Below are 19,790 nucleotides of genomic sequence, written 5' to 3' on the forward strand. Positions count from 1 at the left end.
TGTGCAGGTGTGTTGAATTTTATAGGTATACATTACCTACCTTACCTTGCCTACTTCGTTATACCTCCTACTATCGCTCGCGTGCCCTTTCCCCCCTTCCCCTTCCCTGGCCCATCCATCTGCCGCTGCTAGGTACCTGAGGTACCAGGTATTTGTCCCATCTTGGCACCTCATATCCATCTGGCATCCGTCGACAATACTCAGAGGCGTGGGCGCTGGGCATTCCGGAAATACCTCACCTTACATCCATACCTGCCTGTACCTGACCTACTGCACCTGAAGGCTTAAGGATACATGTACTGATATCAACCTGTTGCACGTGGCCGCTTCAATGACCCCCAAGACGCTCGACCATCTCATCCTCCTCGCCGCCCTCTCTGCCTCGTCTGAGCACGCGTAGCAGACTACCTGTACCTAGCAGTACCTAGCAGTACCTAGCAGTATTGAGATATCATATCGGCCCAGGACAATATCTGCACGGGACCCTATTCCGTCTTCACTACAACCGACGGGTGCACCTGCTTCTTATCCGCCGAATAACCTGGAAGGTCACACAGCCTATCTGGCAATCTGCCGATAGGTACCTGCCTGATTATTGTTGCTTCACCTACGAGGCAGGAGCTACCTGACCTGTACCTACCGCTACCGCTACCGCTACTGTCCCGTCCCTTCCTTATCAGCCCGCCCTCTCTTCTAGGAGGTACGGCAAGCTCCCTCCATCGGACCAGATCGCCACCAACAAATATGGCTACGGCCATGGCACTGCCGCCCGTGGCCCCGCGAGCTTCACCAAGACCTATTGCGGCATGGTCGCCTCCCAAACAACAACAGCAGCAACAGCAACCACAACCACAACCACAACCACAACAGCAACAGCAACAGCAACAACAACCACCACCGCCGCCGCCGCCGCCCAACGAGCGCACCGAGCACAACCCGCCCGTAAAGCAACTACACAAATCGCCGCTGCCCGCCAAGCCCAAGAGAGAACGGCCCTGTGACGGCTGCCGGCGCCGCAAATCCAAGTGCGTGCTCCAGGACGGCCGGAAATGCGTGCTATGCGAGTTCCACAAACAAGAATGCACCTTTGTGGAGAACGCGCAGCCCAGGAAGCGCAAAGCACCAGACGATGCATCGAAGAATGGACCCCCGGCGAAGAAGAGTCCCATCGCCAAACGAAGACCCTCCCTCCCTCTGACCGTGGCCCCCGTCTCCATACCACCCACCACCGCCGAATCCCATCCCGTGCCCGTGTCCACGCAGCCCCCTATGCGGAAGCCGTTTGCCGTGGACGAGTCGTTGAGCTTGCAACGGCATCGACATTGCAAATATTTGGGCCAGACGACGCCCCTGGACGCCTCGCTGATTGGATTGGGCACCTTCAACGACAAGAATGAAACCGAGTCGCAGCTGGGCATGCTGCGACAAGTCACCAGCACCGAATACTTTAGCACCCACGACGATGCGACGGTGCCCATTCCCAACGACGAGGCGCGTGCCTTAAAGGACATCGAGCACGTCGTCGGTACGCACGGTCCTGCCCTGATCAACATCTACTTCCGTAATGTACATCCTAGCTATCCGATTGTGCAAAAGCAAGCCTTTCTGGATCGGCATCGACACGGCGACCGCCACTTCAATCCACCATTACTCGCTGCCATGTACCTGCTGGCATTGGCCTGGTGGCAGCATGATCCCAGTCTGGCTGCCCACCCGAAGCCTGATGTTGCAAGGCTCGAGTACATTGCCATGACCAGTCTGACTGTTGCCATGCAGCGGCCTAAGATTTCTGCTGTGCAAGCAGGACTGTTATTACTGCAACGCGCCAAGGCGAGTACGTGGACGCTAACGGTCCAACTCGTGGCTCTGGGTCAGGACATTGGCCTGCACCTGGATTGCTCCGACTGGTCCATCCCACACTGGGAACGCCTCCTCCGAAAGCGTTTGGCCTGGGCACTCTACATGCAAGACAAGTGGAGCGCGGTCATGTACGGTCGGCCCTCACATATCAACGCATCTGATTGGAACGTGTCCTCGCCGACCGAGGGCGATTTCGACGAGTCCATTAACCCCCTTCCCACCCCCAACGAGGACAGCGATGATGCCGAGTCGATGAAGGGCAGAATGTGCTTTATGCAAATGATTGCCCTGACCAGCATCATGGCCGAAGTATGTGACACCTTCTACAGCGAAGTCGCCAAGGCCGAGTTTGCACGTGCTGGTCGCTACGCCACTCAACTGGTGCTCAATCGAGCCAAACCAGTGCAGCTCAAGTTGAAAGACTGGATCGCAAAGCTGCCCGCAGAGTGCAAAATGGATAGTTTCAGTCCCGGTGTCTTGTCTTCGCAGGGCTATCTTCACCTGGCCTACTTTGCCACGGAAATCAGCATCCACCGGCGCATCGTCCAGTCCTTGAATCCCGCAGCAGATCCCTACATGCTCTACATCTGCCGCTCCGCAGCCAAGACGCGCCTGATTAGCGCTCTGGATTTCGTCAACCGCCTGAAGCCCGAACATCTCGATGCCTTTTGGTACTTTTGCTCCGCCTCTAACTTTGCTCTCGTCGGCACGTTTGGAGCACTTCTCATGACGACCAGTCCGGGAAAAGAGGAAGCGCATTTTTACGCGTGCCGGCTGAATGAGTTTCGATGGACATTGACGGTCAGCAGCAAGAATGCGGCGTGGATCGAAACGGCGTTGGAGACACTGTCGGCGACCAGTCAGCTCTTGCGGTCATTGCCTGAAAAACCGGCGATTGAGGCGTCACCGGCGACGGAGATGCAGTTGTACTCGGGGCCTTTGGATGGTGGCGGGGGAGGCGGAGGAGAGAATGTTACGGGGGTGGAGGAGGCAGAGGGGAGTTATGGGTCTAGTGAGCATACATACTAATACGCTTACTGTTTGAGTGAGTGGTTGATAGATGAATGAATGAATGAATCATGACATGTTGCTGGTGTTGTTTTCTTTCTTTTTCTTTCTCTTTTCTTTTTGTTTTCTTTTTCTTTTTCTTTTTTTGATGAGACATTTCGTTCGAGAAATACACAACGTATAGAGAAAGAGAGAAAAAAGAGAGAGAGAGGGGGGGGGGGGGGGGGGGGGGGGGAGAAGGAGGAGAAGGAGGAGAGGGAGGAGAGGGAGAAGAGGGAGGAGGGAGAGCAAGCGAAGCTATCAGAAATAGCAAATCATTGATTGGCTGGGTATAGATCATCATTAAATGTATGGTTGTCATACTGTGGTTGGTTGTTTGTTTTGTGGTAGTTAGTAGCAGCAGCAAGCATCAAGCAACAGTGCACTTGAACGGTAGACCGCAAGGCCCTTTGCTATCATCCCCTCCTTCCTTCTCCTTTGGCGTGGGAGTAGAAGTACTCGGCTTCGTCTCTCCCGTAGCAGCAGCCGCCGCCGTCGTCCCATTCTGTTGTCCATTACTCGTCATAACAGCATCCTCCTCCTTCTTTCCCCCAGCAACAGCAGCAGTAGCAGTAGCATCACCGCCATCTAGTCACGCTGCACCAGCAAAATCCACCTTCTTCACCGCCTCGTAAAACGCTTTACCCTGCGCCGTCGCCAACTCCAATTCCTTCTTCGAAGGCTGTCGGGATCCATCTCCTGCAGAAAATGTTCCTGCTCCCCATGCCGAACCACCTCGGACTTCGGACAAGTCTCCGAGGAGTGCGAAGGTGGTCTTGTAGCCCAGGGGAACGTAGATGAAGCCGTGGTGGGCCAACGTGCTCATGGCGGCGATGCAGGTGCTTTCTTGACCGCCACCCATGGTTCCAGTGGAGACGAAGAGGCCAGCGTACTATTATCAAGTTAGGGATTGGGGTCGAGGTTGGGGTTGGGGGAATGGATGGATGGATATACATACCTTGCCCCAGAAAGCTCCCGTCTGCCATTGTCCACCAGTCGAGTCCCAGAAGGCTTTCCATTGGGCGGGGAAGTTTCCATATCGTCTGTGAAACAAGAAATGTTAGAATTAGACCAGACAAAAGAAAAAAAGAAGAAAAAAAGGGGGACAAAAAGAAAAGAATACTCACGTCGGGATTCCAAACAAAAACGCATCATACTGCTCCAACGTCTTGGGGTGGTCAATGACGGGATACTTGGTTCCCTGACCCGGTGCGTGCATCTTGGTCAAGACTTCCTGAGGGAGAGTCTCGGGAACTTGGTAGATGTCGACTTGTCCGCCTGCTGCTCGGATGCCTTCGGCTTCGGCCTCGGCGAGAGTGGCGACGTGGCCGTACATGGAGTACTGTTTGTTGGAGATGAGGAAGTTAGTTGTTGAGCTCTTGGGGAGGTTGAGGAGGGATGGTTGGTTGGTTGTGGGAGAGACTGTGGTTGGCTTACGAAGAGGATGGCGATCTTGGGGGCCATGGTGGAGGGTGTTTGTGTTGTGTTGGTATTGGTATTGGTATTGGGTGAAGGAAGAAGTGTGTCAGGAGTAATTCTTCTTGATAGAGGTATGGAGAGGAGAGGAGAGAGAGAGAGAGGCAAGAGAGAGGAGCAGATTACATGGACTTATATATATATCTGATCTCTCTATTTAGGTATATCATAGCTATGTCAACATTCCTTCCTCCCATTGCACAGCTCCATGCACATCGTCAGCTCTTTCCTTCAGGCTCGACTTCGGCCGGTCCCAACATGGCAATTTAGCCCTCGATTGACCACCCATTCCGCCCCGCATCCGGTCGCTAACTTAGTCATCGTGATCAATAATGCAGCTTAAGAGTGTGCGTTGCCGAAGAAACATGGACCCATCATCCCATGCTGTGCTTGGTCAACAATCATCGAACCAGTGAAATCGCTGAAAATGTTCTCGTGAGCCATTGAGAATTCCCATTAATAGCTCTTAGGTCGTCTTTTAGGTTCCAATGTCTTCCTGCACGGAACTGTCCCGGCTGTCAGCTTGCATCATGTCTACATACAACTGTACAGGAATACAGGATGTACCTACAAGGCTATCTGACAACCATGCAAGCATCATGGCGCTTCTTCCACGAGCTTCCACGAGGTCTCACGTTCCACGTCGTTCTATCACAGTTACTAGGAGGTAGGTAATGTACTAATGTAGGTAGTACATACCTAGCTACCTTAGTGTCAGGTGATGATTGATAATGATTCTTGGCAAGAGAGGTCCGCGGAGCAGATGGCACAGAACATGCTGTAGCGGGAAGGCGGGGAACATCCGTTGAGCGGCGCGGGCCATGGGGAAGTTGCTGCCGATCCACGAACACAGTGAACTCCGTCTCACACCTTGCACCCACCCAAAAAGACAGCGAGATCAACAAGCTCCCGCAAACATGGCCGACGAGGACGAAGATGACTACCTCAACATGACCTTTGAGGAGGCTCCCGCTCGGAAGGAGACTTCTCTGCAAATCACTGCCCGACGGAAGAAAGAAGCGCTCGAACGCGGCAAGGTCAAGTCCAAAGCAGAGCGGGCAGAAGAGGCAAAACAGAAACTCGAACATGCTCTCGCCACCGAAATTGACAGTTCCAGCAAAGGTGCCCAAATGATGGCAAAAATGGGTTTTAAAGGTGGCGCTCTCGGCAAAACTGAAGGCGCCAGGACTCGACCAATCGAGGTGCAACTCAAGGAAGACCGTGGTGGGATTGGCATGGAGAGCGACAGGAAACGCAAATTTCGAGAGGCTGCCGAAGCGGTGGATCTGCAGGAGAAGAAGGTCAAGCTGACCGCTGACGAGTACCGAGAGCGCAATCGGCAGGAGGTCGAAGAGAAGCGGTACGAGAGTCAGATGTGGTCAGCGATGCGGACGCTGGAAGTCTTTGAGACCGAGGGCCACGCTGGAACTGAGCAATCTGCGGGCGTAGAAGATGCCCGGAACTTGTCATCGGAGAACGTCCCATTGCGCTCGGCCAACGTCCTGTGGCGACCACTCCTCAAGCAGAGACTAGAAAAGGAGAGGGAGAGGCGTAGGCGATACGATCTCGATCAGAGTCTGTCCCGGAAGCTGGACTATACCGAAGACGACGAAGACGAGAACCTGGCTTTCGGTAACGAAGTGGAGGAAGACTTGGATGAAGAAGATCCGGAGCTCAATGAGTTTGAGGCATTGCCGGCCGAGTCGCGTTTGGCAATGCTTTTGGCGCGGCTTCGTGAGAAGTACCATTATTGTTTCTGGTGCAAGTTCCGCTATGCAGATGAGAAGGCTCTGGAGGACGATTGCCCGGGCCTGACAGAAGACGAGCATGGCTAGTGTACTGTAGCGTCGTCTAGATCGTGCATCCTGGGGAAGAACTTAGCGTATCCAGTACACTGGTGACTGGATCGTCTGTTTGTACTGCTTAAATTGCATAATGCATAAATCGTTACATGCCCTGTACCTAGTTCGTACATACATACCTCACGCTGACTAAGACGCGTCTCCGAACTCTCGTTGTTCAACTTCGACTAGATGCATCCGCCGCCATTCCTCCGCACTCAACGATGGAGTACGAAAAATGCTACGTCTACCAGCCAGACGACGATAGACCTGCGAAACGCAAACGTACAGAATTGCAGGGCCTGCAGACCACCTGGGCTTTGAGAAAGAAGGCATACCACGAGGCCTGGAGCGCGCAGCAGCGCCGCATCGAAGAAACGCTAAACACCATCAATGCGACTACGGTCGGTGAAGTTGTGACCTTTCTAGACCAATCCGTGGCAGTAGATTGCACTGGTCGAATTCCGACTGGCCTCATTCTCGCGGGCCCAAACTCAGCATTGAGGAACTCGATTGCATCGCAGGTCTCCAGCAGGAGCGACTCCACTACCAGACGAATTTTCATTTCATTGTCGTCGGGCTCAGGATCCAATTTGAAGGCTTTTCTCAAATCCATCAATCAGAAAGCTACTTCGAGGACCATCGCGGTGGACGACGAGGATGAGCTGGAGGAGGTTTTGACTTCTCGGAAAGGACCGAAGCTGCTCAACTACGATTTGCAGATATTATACGACTATGTCCAGGAACGAAGTCTGGAACAGGTCGTCATCGCCTTCGAGGATACTGAAGCATTTGATAGCGACTTGCTCTCCGAGCTACTAGAGTTGCTGGGCTGTTGGCACGATCGCATACCCTTCGCATTCTTGCTCAACGTAGCGACATCAGTGGAGTTTTTGCAGCACAGACTCTCATCCCGGGCCATCAAATGTGTGGATGGCAGGCTCTTCGACGCTGCAGTCTCTACAGATGAAGTGGAGCAGGTGTTCAGTGTTCTCACAAGTGCCGACTCGGAATTATGGCTAGGTCCGAATTTGGCATCCATGGCACTGGAACGGCAGAGTGATTATATCCAAGGCATCGACAGCCTGACTCAAGCCGTGAAATATGCGTATATGACACACTTTTACGCGAATGCCACCAGTCTATTCCTGTGTCCCGACCTTGATTTTCAGGATGTGCCCGGCGATCACTTCGAGGCTGTGCGCAACTTGCCTTCCTTTCGCGTCTACGCGAGGCAACTGCTGGAGGAGGGCGAGACTGTGCATCTACGCGGCCTATTGGACTCAGATCAGGAGCTATTCGACTTCGTGCGGCAGAGTGTTGAGCATGGACGCCAATTATTGTCTGCCACAGTTGCAGCTGCAGAATCTATTCGGCAGATACAAGCATGTCTGCCAAACACACCAGTGTCCTCCCAGGCAAGTCTATATATGCAAGCCATGTCAGGACAACTTGCAAAGTCCACCATGATCCGATATCTACTATTGACGATGCGAAAGTCGCCGTCCGATGTCACGTTAAAAGTACTTGACAGATTTCGCTCCGTGAGCCTAGACGAGGAAACTGCAGAACAGCTCACGGCTATAGAGTCGGATCTGATAGCATTGACAGCCGAGCACAAGGAATCTGGACGTCCGCTTCGCAGCGAGGACGACGTCAAGAATTCCACGCTTCGAACCACCATCGTTGCACAGAAAGTGGAGCTCAGCAAACACAAATCCAATCTTTCCAAGCAAGACGCAGCTTACACCTCACATGTCCGACGACTTTCAGATCTGCTCGATGCCTTCTTCGCCGACCGCCTCGTAGGCTCGAAAGAAGTCGTTCTCAACGAAATTTTCGTCTACGATCTCAAATCACCGCATCGCGAAGTCTTTACGCCTCGGCCTCGACATGCCGTCGAACGCGCTCTTGCTGCACCGCACGATTACCTTGATTGTCAGTGCTGTGATCCGGGCGACGATGAGGATGCAGCGACTTTGGCGGGCACGCAACCTGCTACGGCAATCTTGTATCAATTGTATTTGGAATCTGGGAGCCTCATCAACGCACATGACTTGTGGAAAGCTTTCCAGACTGTCATTGCGAAGGACGACGACGACGACAATGACGGCGAATCGAACACGATGGCGTTGTTTCAAAGAGCTCTGGCAGAGCTTCGATATCTGGGTCTTGTAAAAGGTACGAGAAAGAGGGTAGATCACATCGCCAAGGTATCTTGGAGAGGTCTGTAAAGAGAAGAAAAAAGAGGAAATAGAGAATAAAAAACAAGGGAGAGATATCGTAAGTGTCTCGTATTCAGGTCGTGAGAGAAGAACGAAAAACAAAATTGTGTTGTGCTGGCCGGAAGTTGTAGCGTGCGTACCTGAGGTAAGGTACATTACCTGCCAGTCTTTTCTTTTTTGTTTTTTCAATGACAAGCCGCCGTCTTGCTCGAACTCCCGCTTCCAAACAGTAAATAGCCAATCACAGCGCCCACACCGACAGAGATCATGATCCAGCCATTGTATGTCATGAACAGCAGCCTATGTTACCAAGAATTAGCCCCGCCAGCCTCGACGATGTTTTTCCCCTCTTTTTTCTTTTCCATTGGATAAAGACAGAAAAGATAAAGAAGATTAGGGAGATAGATAGAACAAGACAAGAACAAGAAAAAACTTACATGATGAAGAAGGAATAAAACACTTGAAGACCGTAGAAGAGCGCTTTCACGACTTTGCCCTTTTTCTCCTCTGCCGCGACCGAGTTTCCTGATGATATCCAGAGTAGTGAGCTTCGTTCGTCGGTGATGTCATGTGCTTCTTCTTCATTTTCATTTTCATGGTCAGGGGATGTGGTGGTGGTAGTGGAATTTGTGGTGGGGAGGGCAACTCCAAGAGAAGATGATAAGCTTCACTGAATATTGTTTTTGTTTTTCGGTTGTTTTTTTTTTCTTTTGGAAAGGGGGGAGGGGCATATAGTTCTTCTTGGAATTACTCAAAGGAGGGAAGGAGGGAAGGGATGTGAATAACACCAACACCAACACCAACATCAACACTCACACCAACACCAGCTTACACCGAAGAATCCGAGAGAAGGAAGAAGAAAAGAAAAAAGAAAAGAAAAACTTACGAGGCATATTCTGCAACCTCAACGCAAGTCCCTCATCATATCTCCTACTTGCTTCTCGAACCGCTTCATAACCCGCCGTAAGCAGAGCCACGAGCACGAGAGAATAAATCAACGACCACGCATTCGTGATTCTCCAGCCTTGGAACACGATGCAGAGATTCGTCGTGTCCCAAGTGAAGAGCATATTCATGTTGCACATGGGAGCGTCGTGGCCCATATCACCATGGCCCATATCGCCGTGGCCCATGTTGCCGTGGTCCATGTGGGAGTGGTCCATTATTTGTTTTGTTTTGGTGGAGTTTCTTTTGGTGGACGGTGGTGATTGTGATGATTTTTTTGGGAGGAAGGTTGTGTTGTTCTCGTCAGTGAGTGAGTGCAATTTGGAGGAATTCCAGACGGCGGTGTGGAAAAGAAAGAAAGAAAGGGAGAGAGAGAGGTGAAGAGAGGTGGTGCTTTGGAGGATATGTGCTCAAATCCTTGTCCGTCTCGAGATCACATGCCGTAGGGGCCTAATTAGCGTGACTTTAGAATTTAAAGTTCCGATCAGTTTGGCCGAGTCCGAGGGCAAGCAGGGTCCATTCCCTCACAGACAATTTTTTGGCGAATTACCTCTTTTTTTTCTTTTTGTTTCCAATCTTTTTGTTGGACATCACCACAACCTTCGCAAGAGAGACAAGAAGAGAGGAAAAGATGTCGTCTATGATCACTTCCACAGCATGGGTGCCTCGCGGTCATGCGGCGGCATACCCGACGAAATACAACATGGACGACGAAGAATACGCGAGAATCGCAAAGCTGGCGAAGCTTGAATTGGAGGATGCAAAGGACGATTTGGAGAAGGCGCGGGACTCGTTGAATAAAGTCAACATGGGCGAAGTGGACGATGCTGATAATGGCGCCGAGGAGGAAGACAGCGACAACGACGACAACGACGACGACGATAACGATGATGACCTCGCCAAGGACGATGATCTGGCCGAGTACGATATGGAGCACTACGACGATGAGCCTGATATGCCGGAAGATGAAGACGAGGATGCAAAAACAGGAGGAATATTCAGTAATATCAAGTCATTGGCGTATCATGCAGATGGCGAGAAGGATCCATATCTGACACTGCCCGAAGGCGAAGTCTCGGATGATGAGGAGCGAGAAGAGCTGCAGATTCTGCCCACGGACAACATGGTCCTGGCTGCGCGGATAGAGGATGAAGTGGCACATCTGGAAGTCTATGTCTACGAAGATGAGGCGGACAACCTCTACGTGCACCACGATGTCATGCTTCCTGCAGTCCCATTGTGCGTAGAATGGGTCGGGACAAAGGTGGGCCAGGGAGATGTCGGAGAAGGGGGCAATTTCGCAGCAGTGGGCACCATGGATCCGGATATTGAGCTGTGGGATCTGGATGTTGTGGACTGCATGTACCCCAATGCTGTTCTGGGTCAGAGCTCGCAACCCGATGCGCCCGATGCAGCGGCAAAGAAGAAAAAGAAGAAGAGCAAGAAAGCCAATGAGAAATACCACGTCGACGCGGTTCTCGCGCTGGCCGCGAACAGGAACCACCGCAACTTGCTTGCCAGCGCTTCTGCAGACAAGACGGTAAAGTTGTGGGATTTGAACACTTGCACAGCAGCACATTCTTACGAACACCACACGGACAAGGTATGCGCACTCGCATGGCACCCTACTCAGTCCGCAATCCTGCTGTCAGGTGCATATGACCGCACCGTCGTGGCAGCAGATATGCGTGTCAAGGACGGCAAAGTCCCACGCTGGGGAGTCGAGAGCGACGTGGAGCAAATACAATGGGATCCGCACAACGAAAACAACTTCTACGTCAGTACCGAGTCGGGAGTACTACACTGCTTCGACGCACGACAACAGCCCGCCACTCCCGAAAAGAGTAAACCAATCTGGAGACTACAGGCCCACGAGAGCGAACTTTCCACATTCTCCATCAACCCAGCTGTACCCGGCTTCATCGCCACGGGATCCACAGATAAAACCGTCAAACTCTGGAACGTGACAGAAACCGGTCCCAGCATGGTCGTGTCGCGTGAGCTCGAAGTGGGCAAAGTCTTCTCCGCAAACTTCGCGCCCGACAATGAAATTGCATTTCGATTGGCGGTGGCGGGCAGCAAAGGCGCCGTACAGGTCTGGGACACGAGTACCAACCGGGCTGTTCGCGAAGCGTTCGCCACGCGTGTCAAAATGCCCGAGGGCGATGTCAAAGAACGACTGGTGGGTATCGAGCAGGATGATGAGATTGAAGAGGAAGAAGCCGAAGCAGAGGAGAATGGTGGTGAAGGCGGATGGGAGTCGATGGACGAGGACTAAGTAGGTAGCCAAGCTTCAGGCTTCAGCAGTCAAATTTATACACAGATCACTTCCCTATAACAACAAAGCGGCTCGCATGGCACGCGAAGACCATGCTCGATCCCACCTGCTCTTCTCTCTCTCTCTCTCTCTCTCTCTCTCTCTCTCTGGGAGTTCACGACTCATCATTCGCGACGGATGATGCCTTGTTTGTTGTGAACGGATTGGGACTTACGTGGTGTATGCAGACCGAGAGATCAAACTAAGAAAGAGAAAAAGTAGCAAAAAGTAGCGAAAAAAATTTGATGTTTATTGAAGCTTCGAAGCTGAGCTGCTTTCGCCGCGTCCGCATCCGCCCATGTCTCAGACTCTCAGCGCACACAGTCGCCGATAAATACGCTCAATCTGTAGCTTGCATACATGGGCTCAACGCCATACCGAATACATTGTGAAGGAGAGTCTTTCTGATCCTCGCTCGCTTTCATGTCGCTCTGAAGATCGTACAGCCATTAAAATAGTGAAACGTCGCCTCCAAGTAAATCTCATTGTGTCTCGATCATAGGTCCGTACTGCTTCGCGCGCCGGTTCTCTGATTTTCGTAATTCAGAGAAAGCGTCAAAAGCGGCTGTTATTACTGCAGTGATGCTGTAAGAGCAAATATTATGTTTTCTTTCGTTTTGCCTCGCTCTCCTCCTGTTCTTGCTCCTCGCCAGCTCGTTTTCGATCATCCTCAGTGCGCCAGCTAGGCCCATTCCCGGCTACTGGTGTCTGGAATGTGAAAGGTGAAGGCAGCATATTGTTTCCCCAGTCGGCCGGATAGAAAGCAGACGGCGAGGGCAAAAGCTCATTATTCATGAACCTACTAGGCAAAGCGGATATGGGTGTTTCAATATGATTGGCCTCACGATTGGCAGCGTGCGGATTCGTACTCATAGGCGGGGCTGGTCTGGCAAACGGATTGGGTGGGCCTTGCGCGCCAGCTGACAGCAGAGCACCAGCACTGGGAGAGGGAGGCGGCAACACGACTCCATGAGGGGGAACCTGTGGCTGAGGTGGCCCGCCGTTTCCAGTGTTTGCTGTTTGCACTTCACTCGTGTCCAAATCTTGCGCGGACTCTGCGGTACCGCCTTCATCCCCAGATTGTTCACTCGGTATCTGCACCTTCAGTCGAGGTCTTTTAGCCTCGTTTTGGACCGATCCCGTGCGCGGCGGACCGACAATGGTCGGAGTGCTGGTTGTCCGTTGCGGAGGCTGTGGCGATGACATCGCGGATGACGGTCCAGAAGGCGGCGGTCTTGGCGATAATCCATTCGCCCTTGCGTGATTCTCTCTGTGCATTTGTGCCACATCTATGGATTGCGATCGAGGTCCACCGCCTTCAATCTTGATTGAGGGATCGGAGCCTGCCTCGGAGTTGCTGGGACCTCCCCAGTGCTGCGCGAGCATTGATCGGCTATCATCTATGGGCGTGAATATGCTGTGAGACTTGGCATGTGCTGGTAGTGGCTTTGGTTGCGGTATAGGTGGGCTCTGGAACTGGTGTTGGGGAGGCTGTGGAGAGGGCGTCGGCCTTTGCTGCTGCCGTAGTCTAGGAGATGGATGTGCTTGTTGTCCAGGGGGCGCAAGGTGTTCCGATGACGGATTTCTCTGCATATTTGGCTGCGGCGGAGGCTGCGGCGGGAAATTTGGAGGCATCGAGGTGCGCCGCTGGTCCTGCATGAATGCTTGCTGCATCTGAGGGTGCTGTGGAGGTTGTGGTGGATATGGTGCGGGATACGAGCCTGGTGGAGGCACAGATCCGGGGGGCGGTCTGCCCTGCATTGGTGCGGCCTGTGGATTGTAGAATGGTGGGTTTGGCTGGTAGGCATAACTGGGCTGGGCTCCTGGAGGGTGCTGAGCCAGGTTTGAACTTGTTCTTCGGATGTGTTGTGCACCACCTGGATGTGGAGCATTGCGAGAATTGGGCCGTGAAACAGACATCCCCGGGGGCATAGGCGATGGACCGCGTGTGAACTGTGGCATACCCGCACTGTGCATTGGCGGTGAAGCCTGCGGTGTCCCGTGTCTAACGTGCTGGAAGCCTGGGTGGTTCACCATCTGCGGGTGCATCATCGAAGGATCTGGAGTTCCTCTGTGCTCGTCGCCGCCCATATCCTCGCCACCATCTCCATCCTCGTCGTCATCGTCACCACCTCCAGTCTTGTCCGCAAAGTCTTGAGGCCCTTTGTGTTCATGGGCGCCGCCATACTGCTGTCCGTTAGTGCATCGCTCTTTCGGGGAAGTGTGGAACGAGCAGGCGCGTACATATTGGAACCGCCCAATGATCTCGTTGATATCCGACGAGGAGTACTCGTACAACTTCTTGTTATGGCCAAAGATGACCACGGCGACATCGACGGAACAGAGGACGGATAGCTCGTGAGCCTTCTTGAAGAGGCCGCCTTTGCGCTTGAGGAAGGTTACGCTGCGGTTGCGGTCATCGCGGACTGCACATCCTGGTGGTTAGCCTGCAGGTCCTTGTTCGAACCCGGATGGCGACGGGCGCGTGTGAAGATGAGCAGATGTCTCTTACTGGGCTTGATCTCAATCTTCCTTCTCCCCATCGCTAGTTAACTCGTAGCGGCTCGCTACCGAGCGCGGACTTCGGTCGTCGTGCTCAGTTGTAGTAGGTATGGAGTGCTGTGAGTGCGCGTGTGGGCGGGCGATGAACGTGCGCGAGGCAGAGTCCGCGACGGAGGTGGCGCTTGTCGTTGCCAGTCTGAATGCACGCGTGCAACAATACTGGTTCGCTCCAGAACACGCGCCCGTGACGGTGATGGTGTTTTTCGAGGTTGGGTGTTGTTCAAAAATAGAACAGCTATACTCCGCCGAGAGAAGGGTGCGGGTGCGGGTGCGAACTGCGAAGTCGTCGGTCGATGTAGATCTGACTGATGAGGGCAAGTGCGTCCGAGCTCGAGGCTGAAACGCGACCACTGAGAGGGATTCCTTGGCACAACATCATGGAATCGGAGACCTCGGCCGGGCGGGCGATATTGTTCTACTGTTCATCTCTTGAGACTCTCTAGCACACACCCTTTCACTTCACCTTCACTCTCTGACCACGCTTTCTCTTTCTTGTCTATTTTTTCCCTTCTTCCGCTGTCGGGCAGCTGAGTGTCACATGACCCGATTTGTCAGCAAAATTTGATCGGGCCGTTTACAGCTCACGTGAGCCTGACGCTGTGCTGCGGCTGCACGCCTGATGGAGAGCGACATGTACATGTATACATGTACCGTTTCACACCGCTTCATAAGGATTTTCAAGATCATACAACGAATCCATCAGCTCCGACTTGTGCGCGTGGCTCGACATGGCCCGCAAAATGGAATGTTCAGCGTATCCCAGTCGAGGCAGACACAATGTCGGTTTCACGTCTCTCATGAGGGATACTGCCATCGAAGCTTGAGACGGCAGACTAGAAGTATAGATGAGGTCAACTACTACTGAGTGGAGTGAGTGTTGACTGGTGGTGGCATGTGCACCAAAGCACTGGCACCGTGCTCGAGCTATCACGTTAAATGGGGTCTCGATCGTTCCATCTACCCATGCCTTCAGTGAGCAGCACGGCCCTGAAACTTCGGAAGTGCCCCAAAATCCAAATCACAATGGAGAACCTTACACGTTTGATCAGGATACCGTGAAACCCATGTTGATTGCGGGCCTTGCCCATGCACGGAGCTGATATGCCCGGCAACGAGCACACGCGCAGTCGGATGACTAAGCAGGCCTTTACGCTGAGGTACATGTAATTTAATGCCAAGGTAATACTCGTGAGGTATCCTGATTCCTCTCTCCTACATATTGCAAAAGGTCCTCGTGGTGCCCATGTACGAAATGTCCTTGGTACCCTGAGACAACTACAGCCTTCTTAACGACCGCCTCGATCGCCTGCAGATTTCTCATAGTCGCCACCATAGGCGTTGTACCACTTCTCGACCACCTGCTTCGCTGGGCCGGGACTAATAACTTCCTCGTCCTTCTTCCAGGCACTCGTCACCTCATCCATAAACTCTTGAACCGAAAGTGCAGCCGAATTCTGCTCTTTTTTGTTGTCATTCGGGTCCGCACGTTCGCGATGCAAATCCGTAGACACAGTAGGTGGAGCAATCTCAACCACTCTGATCTTGTTACCTCCATCTTTGGAAGTACGCAATTGCGTCCGAAGATTCATAGTCCAAAAGTGTAGCCATGACTTGGTGCCATTGTAAACAGGATTGATGACACTGGAAGGCATGTAACCGAGGACGGAGGACACGTTCATGATTACAGCTCCTGACTTGTGGCTCTTGAAGTGTGGGAGAAGACCAATGGCGAGGTGCATAGGTCCGTTGATGTTGATGGCAACCTCTTGATCTGCCTTTTTGAGGAATTCTTCCGACGACATTTCGTTGACATCTAGGGGTCGCTGAACGCCAGCATTGTTAACTAGACAATCTACATCAGGGTGCTCCTTGGTAATCGTCTTGATGAACGTTGGGATGCTGGAGATATCGCCAGTGTCCAGGGTGTAGTAGGACAGATTGGGATTGTTGATCTCCTTGACTGTATCTTTGAGCTTGGACTCGGTCCTGCCAGCAATGACAACCTTCTTGCCGATTGACAGGAAGTACTCTGTGATAGCGCGGCCGATGCCACCTGCACCACCTGTGACCTGCTCTACACTATTAGCTTGTGTTCATGTGAATGACTTGAGTGACTGGACAGAGTTCGTACCAGAGCACACTTGAAGTCCAGAATCTTGAAAGACATATCGATCTCGCGTATGCTAGAAGGTTGCCGGGGGCAATTCAGAATACGGTTGTGATGGGCTTTGTTTTCGACGAAGAAAACCTTGGGAAGGAAGGAGCTGCGATACAATAGAAATCTATGAAGATGAGTGTTGGTGACGAAATGAGGCTCGCTGCCAGCTGGCGTGTAGCCGACAAGATCCACTTCCAGCGCCACCAGCATGCGCAGGGCCTCACAGTATCAGAAGTTCCTGGGTATCGGGTCTAGAGGTGCATTAGATGTTGTGGTGGGATTGTCATAACAAGTACGTTTTCTCTAGTCCACGGTGCCTTGAGGGCTCGAGGCCCCTGGCGATTCCTTGTGGGCTGCTTCACATTCGTACCAAGTTCGCAAGCAAGCTCATTATCGTACCTTCTGGTCATCTTCCGAAAAAGATGCCCGTGAGGCGGGGCCCGCTTTCGTTTGCAGAATTCTGTTGGTATTGGCATATCTTGATCTCTTCCACTCCGAGGATCCGAGCAGCAGCATCCCGTACAGGCTTGATGGACATCCCGCGTCTGCAGGTTTTGATATAGCCGCGATAGATGGCAAGTGAGTCCGAGTTAGAAACCCAGGGAGATGCTCATAAAAACTGCTGCCAGCTTCATCTATACATGACTGCGAACCGCGATTGTACTGTCGCAGGATTCCTTCGCCGTAGACATAATTGATCGCAGCTGTGCCCGTAGATTTCAGAGCGCGTCCGCCCGATCTGGAGTTTCCCTTTCGAACAATCGTGACGACAGCTTGGCGAGCGCGTAGTTCAGTGAACTCAACTTTGGTTCGCAGTTGAATAATATTGTTAGAGCGTAGAGTAGCTTTGAGATGGAAGGCGAAGTCTCAATCCAGTTCTAAGGCTTGGCGCGTGCACGCCTTGACGTCTCGTGCAACAACAAAGGCATACACGTGCATGTATTATAGCAACATCAACGAAAAGATGCCTATATGTATCGAATGCCGGTTTCCCGTGAGCAACCTGTATACAACATACAGCAAAGCTGATGACAAGGCGCTGGGCAAGGGTGTGCGCTTGACACAATGTCCGCAGTGTAAGCGGTTTGCGGATAAATATGTCGAGCATGACTTTGTGGTCCTCTTCATTGACCTGGTCTTGATCAAGCCCCAGGTATGATCCACCCGTTCGTTTTTCTTGCATATATCTTGATGGTGCGCTGATAGCAGTATAGGTTTACAGACATCTGCTATTCAATCGGCTTGGCAGAGAAGATGGACGCTTCGATGTATGTTGTCATAGAAGGACTTGCACTAGCGCGATATATACTAATGTACGGAAAGCCATCAATCATTCGTCTAGGCATCTTGTTACTGCTATTCGACGTCTATCTGACCTGGGCACGCATCGAGAAAGCCACTTCGGATTCTCCATCTCTGCCGCTATCCCCACCTCCGCCGTTACCTCCCTTGCTATCTGGCTCAGGGAACAGCTCTGCCCAGGCTCTGAACGGCACCGTCAATGGTTCCGATGCTCAGAGTCCACTCGCAGCTCAACCAATCCTGGTGCAATACATCTTCTTTCTAGTCCTTTGCACTCTAGAACAGGCCTCTTTTCACCTACCCATCCGAGCACTGCTATCACTACGATTGCCACCGCCACTTCCCTCCCTGGTGCCATATTATCCGCATCCAGCACTTATCAGCACGGCGTTACTGGTTTCAAGCTTTACTAAGCTGTTTCCACTCATGCTTCTGGTATGGAACTACGACCTACCGAGCAGCGCCAGTGCCGTCTCGTGGGCAGTCATCATCAACAATGTGGCGGCGCTTGAGATCTTGCTCGATTGCGGGTATGTCAGAGCCGCTGGACTCGCGGCTGTGGGAGCGGTATGCAGAGCAGGTATTGGATGGGTACGTGTAGTACAAATCTCCTTATTTTGGCACCGCTGACCAGTACTACAGGGAATCTTGCGCGCAGTAGGAGTTGGGGGAGGCGTTGCTGCTGCGGGAGTAGTCGAGACTGGGGACCTCATTGAAGTGTGGCGCACACTCATGGAGACCGCGGGCTTGGGGTAGTGTAGCAGTATTCATACACTTGTTCTCGCAGTGCGTTTCCCGGGCATATGCTTGTCCAGCATGCGCGCCCTTTTCGTGCTCTTCCTGGTCTGATTCCCGTGTCTCCAATAAACTGTACTCTCCTGAACGCCTCATAACGCCGTGCCATGCCATTCATGCTGCCATCCTGCTTAGAAACGCTGCGGCGGCTCAACTTCCATGCGGAGATCGCTTCGTTCGGGTACGATGAGAGGGTGCCATTGTGCGAGGAACGTGATCGCTGGCTAGATGTCAGCGTCAATTGGAACACCATCTTGTGCACATCCATACCCCACATGAGCCAGCAACTTGCAGTCGATAGTATAATGGTCGAGCGCCAGACGCTATATTTGTGAACGTTAGATCGTGCTCCAGCCATGCAGAGGAATGGTATTGCATACGTTTGGTTCTCGCCTTTGGGACTTAGAAACCAGGCTGCTAGGCCAATCGCCGCGACCACGATGATGCTGATGATGAGACTCCAACTGCAGCGCGCATTAGCTTTACCGAGCACGCGCAACATCTGCTATCATATCATACCCGTTCGCCATGGTGTGTTCTTTGTGGATGTAGATGATCACTCGCGCAACTCCAGGTTCATGCAGTCTAGAAGCAGACGAGAGGTCTCGCTTGGCGGAGGCGGCGGACGGAGACCCCCCTTACGACATCACTTCAAGCTTCACCTCTACATGTACACCTACCTAGGTACATATGTAACAACTCCCGTCATCTTCGCCGAAACGCTACTGGCAAGGTCTGGTCATGGAAGAGGCTTACTGAACACGTTTAGTTGTGCGCTGAAAGTCTCCCAGGTCTTACGACCTCTCTAATTAAATGTACCTTCCTTCGACGACGGCATCAACTTGCGACACCGACCGAACAAGGTTTCTCAGAAGCCTGCTGTAGGTATCTGCAGCCTCAGGTATGCTCCGCTCCGACTGCAATGACCAAGCGCTCTCATGGAAGAAAGCTGCATTGCAATGGACAGTCTCTATCCACATCCGACTCCGTTTTCCCAGGTACGCTGGACCAACCTCAGAGCGATGGATTTTTCTGGTGGAATCCCCTGCTTCATCTTTTGCACATCGCCCGCACGATGATCATGCTTTGACTGCAGGAGTCTCATCCATAATATTCAGCCTCGAGATGGATTGCAAACAAATTAGGCACAGAATCGAGATATGCCAGCTCTGACAAGGTGGACCAACCAGGAGGTTGTACTGGCTGCCGCGAGCGAGCGGAATTCGAAGTCTGGCAGCACGTGGAAGAAGCAGAAATGTGAC

The 19,790-nt window shown here is 52.4% G+C and overlaps 11 protein-coding genes across 11 annotated transcripts; 6 read left to right on the plus strand and 5 right to left on the minus strand.

Annotated features, from left to right (window-relative positions):
- The first annotated feature begins 125 nt into the window (after positions 1-125).
- On the plus strand, positions 126-2,940 carry SEPMUDRAFT_148869 (Fungal_trans-domain-containing protein). Its single transcript, XM_016905194.1, has one exon. It carries the CDS (start codon positions 745-747, stop codon positions 2,887-2,889), a length of 2,145 nt encoding a protein of 714 aa, XP_016761755.1. The 5' UTR covers positions 126-744; the 3' UTR covers positions 2,890-2,940.
- A 559-nt stretch (positions 2,941-3,499) lies between these two features.
- SEPMUDRAFT_141035 (Allergen Cla h 7) lies at positions 3,500-4,371 on the minus strand (the record flags this gene model as incomplete). Its single annotated transcript, XM_016902951.1, has 4 exons — positions 3,500-3,799; positions 3,866-3,950; positions 4,035-4,249; positions 4,345-4,371. 4 exons carry the CDS (start codon positions 4,369-4,371, stop codon positions 3,500-3,502), a joined length of 627 nt encoding a protein of 208 aa, XP_016761756.1.
- Positions 4,372-5,288: 917 nt separating this feature from the next.
- SEPMUDRAFT_148870 (uncharacterized protein) lies at positions 5,289-6,340 on the plus strand. The gene has a single exon (XM_016905195.1). It carries the CDS (start codon positions 5,301-5,303, stop codon positions 6,216-6,218), a length of 918 nt encoding a protein of 305 aa, XP_016761757.1. The 5' UTR covers positions 5,289-5,300; the 3' UTR covers positions 6,219-6,340.
- A 108-nt stretch (positions 6,341-6,448) lies between these two features.
- Positions 6,449-8,458, plus strand: SEPMUDRAFT_163303 (uncharacterized protein; the record flags this gene model as incomplete). The annotated part of the gene is made up of 1 exon (XM_016908048.1): positions 6,449-8,458. The coding sequence occupies one exon, from the start codon at positions 6,449-6,451 to the stop codon at positions 8,456-8,458; it is 2,010 nt and encodes a 669-aa protein (XP_016761758.1).
- SEPMUDRAFT_125368 (Ctr copper transporter) lies at positions 7,994-9,737 on the minus strand. The gene is made up of 3 exons (XM_016901975.1): positions 9,336-9,737; positions 8,887-8,974; positions 7,994-8,749 (listed from the first exon to the last, which is right to left on the minus strand). Exons 1-3 carry the CDS (start codon positions 9,610-9,612, stop codon positions 8,635-8,637), a joined length of 480 nt encoding a protein of 159 aa, XP_016761759.1. The 5' UTR covers positions 9,613-9,737; the 3' UTR covers positions 7,994-8,634.
- Positions 9,738-10,005: 268 nt separating this feature from the next.
- SEPMUDRAFT_148873 (WD40 repeat-like protein) lies at positions 10,006-11,742 on the plus strand. Its single transcript, XM_016905196.1, has one exon. The coding sequence runs from the start codon at positions 10,026-10,028 to the stop codon at positions 11,670-11,672; it is 1,647 nt and encodes a 548-aa protein (XP_016761760.1). The 5' UTR covers positions 10,006-10,025; the 3' UTR covers positions 11,673-11,742.
- A 216-nt stretch (positions 11,743-11,958) lies between these two features.
- On the minus strand, positions 11,959-14,401 carry SEPMUDRAFT_148874 (uncharacterized protein). The gene is made up of 3 exons (XM_016905197.1): positions 14,224-14,401; positions 13,956-14,137; positions 11,959-13,898 (listed from the first exon to the last, which is right to left on the minus strand). Exons 1-3 carry the CDS (start codon positions 14,252-14,254, stop codon positions 12,312-12,314), a joined length of 1,800 nt encoding a protein of 599 aa, XP_016761761.1. The 5' UTR covers positions 14,255-14,401; the 3' UTR covers positions 11,959-12,311.
- Positions 14,402-15,470: 1,069 nt separating this feature from the next.
- Positions 15,471-16,482, minus strand: SEPMUDRAFT_148875 (short-chain dehydrogenases/reductase). The gene is made up of 2 exons (XM_016905198.1): positions 16,405-16,482; positions 15,471-16,342 (listed from the first exon to the last, which is right to left on the minus strand). The coding sequence occupies exons 1-2, from the start codon at positions 16,438-16,440 to the stop codon at positions 15,560-15,562; spliced, it is 819 nt and encodes a 272-aa protein (XP_016761762.1). The 5' UTR covers positions 16,441-16,482; the 3' UTR covers positions 15,471-15,559.
- A 913-nt stretch (positions 16,483-17,395) lies between these two features.
- Positions 17,396-18,363, plus strand: SEPMUDRAFT_43638 (Arv1-like protein; the record flags this gene model as incomplete). Its single annotated transcript, XM_016908902.1, has 3 exons — positions 17,396-17,584; positions 17,646-17,699; positions 17,755-18,363. 3 exons carry the CDS (start codon positions 17,396-17,398, stop codon positions 18,361-18,363), a joined length of 852 nt encoding a protein of 283 aa, XP_016761763.1.
- A 296-nt stretch (positions 18,364-18,659) lies between these two features.
- SEPMUDRAFT_116670 (uncharacterized protein) lies at positions 18,660-19,058 on the minus strand (the record flags this gene model as incomplete). The annotated part of the gene is made up of 4 exons (XM_016901275.1): positions 18,660-18,748; positions 18,799-18,851; positions 18,909-18,992; positions 19,048-19,058. 4 exons carry the CDS (start codon positions 19,056-19,058, stop codon positions 18,660-18,662), a joined length of 237 nt encoding a protein of 78 aa, XP_016761764.1.
- A 214-nt stretch (positions 19,059-19,272) lies between these two features.
- SEPMUDRAFT_148876 (uncharacterized protein) lies at positions 19,273-19,737 on the plus strand. The gene has a single exon (XM_016905199.1). It carries the CDS (start codon positions 19,432-19,434, stop codon positions 19,699-19,701), a length of 270 nt encoding a protein of 89 aa, XP_016761765.1. The 5' UTR covers positions 19,273-19,431; the 3' UTR covers positions 19,702-19,737.
- The last annotated feature ends 53 nt before the right edge of the window (positions 19,738-19,790 follow it).

Source organism: Sphaerulina musiva (genome assembly GCF_000320565.1).
Source record: "Sphaerulina musiva SO2202 unplaced genomic scaffold SEPMUscaffold_4, whole genome shotgun sequence".
NCBI lineage: Eukaryota > Fungi > Ascomycota > Dothideomycetes > Mycosphaerellales > Mycosphaerellaceae > Sphaerulina > Sphaerulina musiva.

Excerpts from the sequence above, each read along its gene's own strand:
- SEPMUDRAFT_148870 (XM_016905195.1), top strand. The coding sequence starts at position 5,301 with ATGGCCGACGAGGACGAAGATGACTACCTCAACATGACCTTTGAGGAG.
- SEPMUDRAFT_148874 (XM_016905197.1), bottom strand. The coding sequence starts at position 14,254 with ATGGGGAGAAGGAAGATTGAGATCAAGCCCA. Across the intron at positions 14,138-14,223 it reads GAAGATTGAGATCAAGCCCA|TCCGCGATGACCGCAACCGC; the intron begins GTAAGAGACATC and ends CAGGATGTGCAG. Across the intron at positions 13,899-13,955 it reads TCATTGGGCGGTTCCAATAT|TATGGCGGCGCCCATGAACA; the intron begins GTACGCGCCTGC and ends AACGGACAGCAG.
- SEPMUDRAFT_148876 (XM_016905199.1), top strand. The coding sequence starts at position 19,432 with ATGCTCCGCTCCGACTGCAATGACCAAGCGCTCTCATGGAAGAAAGCT.
- SEPMUDRAFT_125368 (XM_016901975.1), bottom strand. The coding sequence starts at position 9,612 with ATGGACCACTCCCACATGGACCACGGCAACATGGGCCACGGCGATATG. Across the intron at positions 8,975-9,335 it reads GAGGTTGCAGAATATGCCTC|GAAACTCGGTCGCGGCAGAG; the intron begins GTAAGTTTTTCT and ends GGATATCATCAG. Across the intron at positions 8,750-8,886 it reads TTTTATTCCTTCTTCATCAT|GCTGCTGTTCATGACATACA; the intron begins GTAAGTTTTTTC and ends TTGGTAACATAG.
- SEPMUDRAFT_148875 (XM_016905198.1), bottom strand. The coding sequence starts at position 16,440 with ATGTCTTTCAAGATTCTGGACTTCAAGTGTGCTCTG. Across the intron at positions 16,343-16,404 it reads TGGACTTCAAGTGTGCTCTG|GTCACAGGTGGTGCAGGTGG; the intron begins GTACGAACTCTG and ends AGTGTAGAGCAG.
- SEPMUDRAFT_148873 (XM_016905196.1), top strand. The coding sequence starts at position 10,026 with ATGTCGTCTATGATCACTTCCACAGCATGGGTGCCTCGCGGTCATGCG.
- SEPMUDRAFT_148869 (XM_016905194.1), top strand. The coding sequence starts at position 745 with ATGGCTACGGCCATGGCACTGCCGCCCGTGGCCCCGCGAGCTTCACCA.